This window comes from Protopterus annectens, chromosome 1.part1 (genome assembly GCF_019279795.1).
Source record: "Protopterus annectens isolate FY-2018-M chromosome 1.part1, PAN1.0, whole genome shotgun sequence".
Lineage (NCBI taxonomy): Eukaryota > Metazoa > Chordata > Ceratodontiformes > Protopteridae > Protopterus > Protopterus annectens.
In genome coordinates this window covers 117357134-117367239 of record NC_056726.1, presented here as the reverse complement: position 1 = coordinate 117367239, position 10106 = coordinate 117357134, and the positions used below count along the sequence as shown (strand labels likewise).

Genomic DNA, 10106 nt, shown 5'->3' with positions numbered 1-10106 from the left:
TACTGTCTATGTGTGCATCCCTAAGTCCCTGACTACTTGGTCAGCTCTTAGGGGTGTGTTGTCAATATGTTAGCAGGGGTGGATGACTTCCTGAAGGATACTGTTATGAATTTCTTGGCATTTAATTTTAATTCATGGCTCTGCCACCACTTATTTGTCTGTGTCAACCCTTTCTGGAGAGCATTTGTGTCAGTGGGCGATTCAATGACAGCTTCTAATTTACAATCATCTGCAGATTTAGTCAGCCAGAGGTCATTGACATTGGCCTTGAATTCAGAAAAGTAAATGCCAAAAAGCAGCAGTCCCAGGAATGATCTCTAAGGGACTCCATTTGTGACTGGCCTCTTTGTAGAGGTGGACTCCCCAATTCTAACTTAATGGGTCCTGTCTGTGAGTCAGATGGATATCCACTGAATGACATAAGGGTTTGCATCTAATATCTTAAGTTTGTCAACAACGCCTGAATGGGGTATTGTGTCAAATGCCTTGGCCAGGTCAAGGTAAGCAGTGTGAGACATTTTGCCCTCATCCAATGCTGTGCTGACCTTCTCAAAGAAGTCCACCAAGTTGAGTAGGCATGACCTGCCCTTGATGAAACTAAATCAGGTTGGATCCAGTGTCTGGAGATTTCATGTGTCATTATTGATCATTTCCATTATAATTCTTTTCATGGCTTTGCATATGAGACTAGTGAGACAGGTAGAAGTAATCAAACACTGTACCCTGGACACAAGAAGAAACTCAGTATCTCAAAAAGCTCAGAGCTTTAGTCCTCTGTGCGAACTACCAAAGTAAAATATCCCTGCCTCATGGCTTAAATAAAAACTCAGAATTAATTCACGCCCATATTTTCTTGCTGCATGAATGACAACTGGAATATAATGGCTAAGGCATGATCTGATGAAATAAAACTGTATTTACATATTTTTAAACCTCAGTTTTATTTAAATATATTTGGTCATACAATAAAAAAGGAGGAAGGGTTAGGATGAGGACAGTAAAAAAGGAGGAATTAAGTGCCCCAGTCAATCTTCTAAACTATAGACAGTGCAAATGAACATTTATTAGCAGGTTCATTAGACTGTGCAGATGCCCATTCTATTGCTGCTTCAGTGTTCTCGCCATTAGACTTCAAATCACAATCGGGAGGCTCAGCTACTGACCACTGATGCATTTTTATCTTCTTACCTAGAGTTGGCTGAGTAGATGTCCAGTATTTTAAGCAGTACTAATCTACCTACAGTATTGAACCCTGACTGCAATCACCTGTTACTGTACCTGTATGTCCTTCAACACCTGCTGTTACCATTGCTCTACTGTACAAGAAAGCTATATTTCTTATATAACCACATAACACACTTTTGAACCTATATTAAAACAAATATCAACATGTGGCAGTCTTTTAGGAGATCTATTCTGGTAAGGAAGACCTGCATTCATATTAACAGTTAGCCAGTCATACTCTTAAGCATCAGTGGAGACGAGGCTCTTCCAGATATAAACACCTTCTCAAGTTTCTAGGATGATGGCAATATAAATATGTTGTGGTTTACTGCAGCGTGGAGAAAAGACTAGACTCATTTTTGTGAATCATTGCTTACAGTGTAATTTAGTGCTAGCACTACACCTTAGCAAATACGTTTGGCAAACTGTAACTTAATCTTTTGAATCAATTCTGTTTTCTTTCCTCCTTTCTTTCTTTTTTTATAGAGGACTGGGCTTTTTGTTATACACACACATATAGATAGACAGATAGATCGACAGGTAGATAGATAGATAGATAGATAGATAGATAGATAGATAGATAGATAGATAGATAGATAGATAGATAAACCTATAGAGAGACAGACAGATATATAGAGTGTGGAAGATTAAGTAGTTGACACACAAGTTTTCTTTCTAAAATAGTTTTATTTTACAGAACAGGAAGCAATATGACTAACTTTACCAAAAGAAAGCAATATTTGTGATCTAAACAGAAAACATTTAAAAAGACCGTTAACAACTCAAATGCTGAATGAAAATAAAGTCACCATAACATTTCTAGTTATGGTCTACCTTCTGGCAATAACACACTAAGTCTTCCATTCCTTTGTAAAATGTCTCTTCTAAAGAACCAATATTCTGGGTGCCCATTTCTCTCCTCACAATTCCATACTTCTGTGGATCTCTTTGATATGTGATTGGAGTTACCCAAACACTGCTTTATATACATCTATCACTGACATTCTGTGTGACTGCAAGTATTTCTTCGAGTTTTTTTAAAGGAGTATGCATCCCATATGCACAAATTCAGCAGAGAACACCAACACAATGTATCCAAACAGCCTTTCATACACTATCTTTGTGAGAACCATCATGCTATGATACACTTGATTGACTCCCGCAGCTTGAAACCACCAGTTTCAGTGCTATTGCATGGTCTGTATGCTCTGGGCAGACCGCACTGATTGCGGTGACTGGCACCAGGCTGATGCTGAACTCTGAACTTAAAGGCCTGTAAGGAAAAGACTCAGTTGCACAACTTAACATTGTTTGCTGATGGAGTCAATGCAAGGGACCATGGTCAGTAACAAGAATAAATGCTCTTCATAGCAAGTAATATCACAGGGATCCCAGTGTCCACATTCTGGCAAAGCACTTCCATTCAAATTAACCTTCTCTCCATGTTGACTTGTATATGAGGTTTGAGTAAGGTGGTTGTACCAGGCATTTCTATTTCTTAGTTACATAACTGGAACTCCTGCATGTCCTGTTCTTGGAGTTTTGATAATGTATCATCTGCAAGAACTTGTGGGATAGACAAGAATAGTCTGTTTTTATCAAGTTCTCTGACTTCAGCTATTAGACTTACCATCTCATCTGAACTTCTCTCCAAGGCTTCAACACATTCACAATATATTACTTCAGGGCATGTCCTTCCAATCTATCTGACTTTGTAGTTTATATCATGTGATTAATTTATTTATTTATTGCTTTTGTTTATTGGGAAAATCTGACTGGACACAACAGCAATTTTCAGCAGATGCCCAGGGAGAAAGACTCCAATTTAACAATAAGAACAGTAGAGTTTTATAAAAGAAACATGTTTGTGTCTTTCGGCTTTTCCCGGTTAGGGGTCGCCACAGCGGAACTCCGGTCCGCTAATGATTGGCAGTTGATTTTTACGTACCGGCTTGCCAGGCCTGACACACAACCTTTAATGAAGGTACGCCCATTCACGCATGTCTCCATGCAGAAGACGCTCTAGCTGAGAATCGAACTGGACAGCATCTTATTGTGAGGCGACAACGCTACTGCAGCACCACAAGAATGGTTATTATAAAGATGAACACGGTAATGCTCTATAGTGGAGACACTACTACATTTCCAGTTACAAAAACTGAGTAATGGTAATTAGTTATTTGACATTATTTACAAATTCACACTTTCTTTCAATAGAGGAGATAAATATAGGCAGGGCAGGGTAGGGAGGTAGTTGTAGATATGGTAGAGATTATTCAGATGAAGAGCATTTACAGAGCCAGGAGTTGAGTAGGTGGGATTTTAGCTGTTGCTTAAAGGACTTCAATGAGGAGATTTTTCTCTCTAGCCTCAAAGGGTCCCCCCCACCTGCATAAAAACTTGCTTCTGGCAAAGTTAATTAAGTCTAACACTTAGTCACTGGCCTGAAATTCTCTATTTCTATCATTTTCATGGTCAGTCCCTTATTGGGTAGCTTGTGTCCTTTCCATATGCTTCTGGACTATGGGTATTTCAAGGCTAATATTATGTTCCAGTATATTTCTCTTTCCACATATTTTCTGTGATGTCCAACAATTCCCCGGGGTGTCTGTCATACAGACATCTAAAAATATCTAAACCCTTTTGATGCCTGTGGAACTTTTCAGATGGATAACAGGATGTAAGGTAGGAGTTGTTCTCGGCTGGTCTCAGTTCCTCCCATCATCCTCAATGATCTTCATTAACATGGACTTAAAATTCCTGTTGAATGCTACATCAGTCCGTTAGGATGGGGGTGATACACTGAAGTTCTGAGTTGTTTTGCTTTAAAACATTAGAATAAATGGTGCATAATTTTGGACATAAGTAAGGTCAATCGTTAAGTATCTCCTTTGGTATAGCTATAGCTATAGCTTTGACAATAGCCTTGTGGAACAAGACTGATTCAGAATATTTAGTGGCATAGTCCAGGATTACCAGTATATCGTAATATCCATTAGTGGACATAATTATTGGTTCAGTAATACTATGGCAATCTTCTCAAAAGGCAATGCATACCAAGATACCCTCCTCCCGCCCCATAAAAGGCAACAAACTATTTTCATGATTACATTCTGAAGGATCTGGGAACCAGCAACTCACACCCATCTTTTTCATTTCCTCAGTCAATCAATCTGTATAGCAAATCATTCTGTAAGTCAATGTGGAGATAAGAAATAGAGATTTATGATATGTTCCTCTCCCAAAACCCTAGTTATATTCTCTCCATTTCTACTCCAAATGTCATCCTCCCACTGTTACTTTTTAAGTTTAGCTAACTCACCTGAAGGTCAGCTATGAAGGATATCTCTTTTCTATTAGTTTTTTGTGAAACAGATTGTTCTCACTCTTCCGCTTCTAGTACAGGAACAAGGGTTACTTAAACTTACTGATGTTCACAACTGTGAACAGTTCTTTTTCCTCTGAATAAGACATGGGAATGCTGCATTTATGAGCTATTTACTCTGAGATTCTACTCCTTTAGATTGAAGGTGTGGTTTATCAAAAGATTATCACCTTGCTACTGTTTCTACAGCTCTTAAAGTGTGGGATATCCTTCCCAAGTATTACTTCATGAGTTAAGTGCAGTAGTATACAACCGCTATAGGATGTAGCACCTTGGTTCTCCACCTGGACAATGGGGGTGTGTGTGTATATATATATATATATATATATATATATATATATATATATATGTGTGTGTGTGTGTGTGTGTGTGTGTGTGTGTGTGTGTGTGTGTGTGTGTGTGTGTGTATGTTTGAGAGAGAGAGATACAGATGTCCACAACTTCCACCTACTTTTTTATCAGTGATCTGCCTAGAATATATTGCCCTTTACAAGAGTAACCATAATATTAGAGTGTAATACCACCTGCAGTTGCCTCCCTCACTAGCACAGCACATTTAAATTTAGCAATTGCAAAGTAACAGATTGCAGTTTTAACTGTTCTGACAGACATCTTATCACACTCCAAAGACTCTATATCATTCATAGGTTTTTAAGCATGTTTACTATTAGTGTCAACATTACAAAATTTGGCAATATGGTGCATTTTTTCCACACTTAAAAATTATATATGTAGTTGCCTTATTTTTATTTTTTAACAAGTGACTCTGCTATTTATAAATTTTCATTGCAAGATATTTTCTCTGTCACAGTAACAACACACCCATTTTTTTAATTAGAACAGGCAATGCCTGTATAAATATATCAGTGACCAATGTAGCTATCATTGTTTCCTTACAAGTATAGCTCTCTGAGTCTAGGCCCAGGCAGTTCAGTCCCAGCCATCCTGGATGGTGCTACACTTGAACACTACAATATAAGGCTCTAAGTCTTCCTTCCAGGTTAGCACCTGTATTGGATTTCACAACCAATACTATTCCATCAGCAGCAGCAGCTGCAGTTGTTGTGTCTTTTGGCTTATCCCGGTTAGGGGTCGCCACAGCAGAACTCCGGTACGTTAATGTTTGGTAGTGGATTTTTACGTGCCGAGTTACCAGCCCTGCTGCACAACCTTAATCGAAGGCACGCCCATTCACACATGCCTCCACACAGAAGACGCTCTAGCTGAGAATCGAACATGACAACATCTTGCTGTGAGGTGACAACGCTACCGCAGCACCACTACTGCGGGTACCAGCAGCAGCTGCAGTTACCTGTAGGAATAGTTCCACAGTAGATCTCTTGGCAATAAGACACAGCACAAGGACTATTGGCAGGTACACCTTTGGTAACTACAGACTGAACAGTTCAGTGACCGGGAGCAGATATTTACTCATTCAAGCTGAGGTTTATGCCTATTTTATCAATCAGTGTAGAAGATCAAGCAACTTCCATATGTTGTAATTCTAGACAGCTTTATTTCACCAAACAAATCAAAAAGGCTTAAGCTTCACCGAAACAAGGCAGTATCTGTGTTTTAAACAGAAAATGTTTGACCAGTATCTTTAATAACTTAGGTTTAATTTAATTTAATTTAATTTTTCACTTTTTATCACACAGATGACAAACATTGAATGAAATAGCCCTTCATACAGTCTATTGGTGAGAACCACCATAAATAAATATGTGTGTGTGTGTTTGTGTGTGTGTGTGTGTGTGTGTGTGTGTGTGTGTGTGTGTGTGTGTGTGTGTGTGTGTGTGTGTGTGTGTGTGTATGCACGCGTGCGTGTGCGCATGTGCATACATTTTATGTGCACGTGGTAACTTCAAGCATCCTTGACCAAATATATCTCAGAAAAATTAAGCATTACATTATTTAATCTTATAATGACCCCAAATACAAAGAAAAATTCACCAAATAATATATTCACTGAATTTGCTTTCATAGAAACTTTGTTCAAATTACTTTATTCATCAGTGCTTCTTCTCTTAAATAAAGTAAATAAGTAAATGCAGAAATAATCCAGAAAAACGTGCATGAAATAAATTGCGCGTTCTAAGATAGCCACATATTAAGAAAGTGCTGTTGTTTTTTCCACAACAGACAAAGCAACACCAGCAAGAGATGCTACTGATTCTGGACTCTCAGAAAATCCCATTTGAGCTCCTTGATCTGGCTATCAATGAGAACTATAAGGCAGAAATGAGGGAGAAAACCAAGAACCCAACCGCCTGCCCACCACAGATATTTAATGGAAAAGACCACTGTGGGGTAAGTAAAAGGATTTACTGAAATCACTTTTGTTTACATTCTCACTTAATGAAGTTGCAGGGGATGCTTGAGAAGGCATTGGAACTACAAGATACAGAAACTTAAAAAAGAAAGAACTATTGGAAATTCAAACACATGGGAAAAGAATCCATAAGCACCAAAAAAGGACAAGCCAATCTTATTCACAAGGTAAATGGAAGAGCAATAAAGAAATCTCTCTCTCAAAAAAAATATATAAGGAACACGCAGCACTACCAAAAGATTTAGAATAAGTTATCAACACCTTTATTGCAAACTGATTTAGAATATCTTAGTTTGTTTTACATTAGGTCTTTTTTTTTCTTCCCAATTGTCTTTTAATGAGACAGTATGCATTCATGCACGTTATCTGCTTCCTAATGAGTTAAATGTCTCTTTCTTCAACCTGAGTTCACATTGAACTGAATGTGACAGCACAGTTAGTCTTATGGGAAAAGTGTATAAACTAAAATGCTTACACATTAGTTGGCTTCCTTTATTTTTCACCACTTTATAATTTATATGACTTCAGAAATAAAAAATGCCAAGCAAACAATATAAAATGGAGGAAAGGAGCGTGTTTGTCGGTTCATCGCCACCCATTTAACCACAACCTGTTTCAGTCCGCACATTTTGATCCCTACTTTAGTTTCAGTGCATCCATTTCACTAATCTGTCAGTACTGAAGTGTAGCATTTGATGTTTGTAATTATTTTTCTACCCTATGAAACTCCCTGCCCACCATAGTAATAGCATTCTTCTCCAGTCAGCTGCCACACTCTGTCCAGTCATGTTCTCTGCCTTCATCACACTGTTTCTAAAAGTACTGAGTACTAAGCCTGTGCATGCACGATTTCCATGTGGTCACCTCATTGACACTAGTACTTGTAGGCAAGCCACTGTGAACATGCTTGGCAAAGCTGGAAATGAGCACTCAGCACATGGTGACCAAAAGATTTACCTGGAGATTAGTGGTTAGAAGTACCAGATAGTGCCAAGCATTAGAGGAAAGGTTTGTTTATCACCAGAAACAAGTATAGCATGCTTCCCCTTACCACTGCTGCATCCTTAAACTCACTGGAGAATATCTTGGGATAGCGAACACTGAAGATGAAGTTGAAAGGAAGACCATGATATGATCTCAAGGCAACCACCATACTACTAGTAACTGTGATCCTGAAGTATGTCAAGTTAGACATGACATTAGGCAGAAAGTATCCACCCTTAAAGATGAACACCTTTCCAAATAATATGTGAAGCTATAAGTCTAATCCTTGTAGAAGTGGTACAGTATCATAAGAAAAGGAAACCAAAGATACCCAGTTTTTTTCTCTCTTTTTTCTCTCTTCCTTCATTTACGGCAGCCATCCCAGTGCCCCACATCCTTCACTGTGTCTACTGGCACTCCTATCCCCTGGCCCAAAACCTGTACCTCAGCAAAGACCAGCAAGGATCCTAAGGACATCCTGGAGGGTTGATGCTGCCCAACTATTCAGCTGTTTTTTTTTTTCAATTTCATCCTAACCTTAACATAACCTTACCATTACTTCCTCCCTTCAAACCCACCCTCTGCAGCAGCTCAGCCATGCCCCCTCCTCTTTGACCATGCCTTTTTTGCATGACATCCCAGTCTCTACCAGAGATCATTCTAAGGACACTCACCGGGCCTTGGACCCTCCCCCCAGAATGGGCATGCCCATCCTTTTCTGTGGCTCCATCAGTCACCCAAGCTGCTAATTGAACCCAGGTCACCTAGCCATTAGTTAGGGCTTTATCTCCTCTATGCCATCAAAGTGGCACAAATACCTAATGTTAGAAGAAGCAAAAGTTAGACATGCTGCCTTGTGCGCTACATTTATGACACCAAGGAGCTCTACCTTTCTTGCTCAACACATCAGTCAGGCTGATGAAAAATTCTTCTGATGGCCACCAAAGACAGTCTAAATGTTCTGGGATTTTCTCTTGTTTGGATTATATACAGTTTCTTACCAACCCATGCCATTAGATGTAAGCAGTTGTTTATCATCCGTGAATGGGTAAAGACTTGTTGTACCATGTCATTGGCACTGGTGTAAACCCTCAAGAATGCCAAAGTGGAGTAATCCTATGTTGCCTTTTTCTCTCAAATCCTTAAAGTAGCCAATCATTTAGAAACACTTGCTCATTTATGATCTTACTGCCCTATCAATCACTGGCACCTGCTGAAAAATGACATAGTGAATTTGTGTGTAGCAGAATGGATGAGCATCAAAACATAAGTGGCAAAATCAGCAATTGAGGACCAACAAAGACATACAATTAGCAACAGATTGAGGAGAGGAGATGGAGGCTTCCAAAAATCAAGACATGATAAAATTGCATTCCCTGCACAGAGACAGAAAGTCTATGGTTCAGAATGTCAGTAGGAGTCAATGGCTCCTACACAATAATGAAATACTGTGAAGAAACAATGATGAATAAAGAAAAACACACTAAATACCACTCCTACAGTGCACAAGCAGTACTGTGTCTCTCTATCTACTGCAACTGACTGAAACTCACTATGCATAACTAAAGGGTATGCTACAGTGCACAAACAGTACTGTGTGACTCTATCGACTACAAGTGACTGAGACTCACTATGCATAATTAAAGGGTATTCTACAGTGCACAAAGAGTACTGTGTGTCTCTATCTACTACAAGTGACTGAGACTCACTGCATAATTAAAGGGTATTCTACAGTGCACAAACAGTACTGTGTGTCTCTATCTGCTACAAGTGACCTAGACTGACTATGCATAATTAAAGGGTATTCTACAGTGCACAAACATTACTGTGTGTCTCTATCTACTGCAAGTGACTGAGACAGACTATGTATAATTAAAGGGTATTCTACAGTACACAAACAGTACTGTGTGTCTCTATCTACTACAAGTGACTGAGACTCACTATGCATAATTAAAGGGAATTCTACAGTGCACAAACAGTACTGTGTGTCTCTATCTACTACAAGTGACCGAGACAGACTATGCATAATTAAAGGGTATTCTACAGTACACAAACAATACTGTGTGTTTCTATCTACTACAAATGACTGAGACTCACTATGCATAATTAAAGGGTATTCTACAGTGCACAAACAGTACTGTGTGTCTCTATCTACTGCAAGTGACCGAGACTTACTATGCA

At 39.0% G+C, this 10106-nt stretch overlaps 1 protein-coding gene across 1 annotated transcript in view; it reads left to right on the top strand.

Moving 5' to 3' along the window:
- The window catches only part of LOC122804062 (SH3 domain-binding glutamic acid-rich-like protein 3), a 70188-nt gene that overhangs the window by 27647 nt on the left and 32435 nt on the right, over positions 1 to 10106 (top strand). The window contains exon 2 of the mRNA XM_044073733.1: positions 6752 to 6919. Within this exon, the coding sequence (XP_043929668.1) occupies positions 6752 to 6919 (168 nt within the window). The remainder of the gene's footprint in view (positions 1 to 6751; positions 6920 to 10106) is intronic.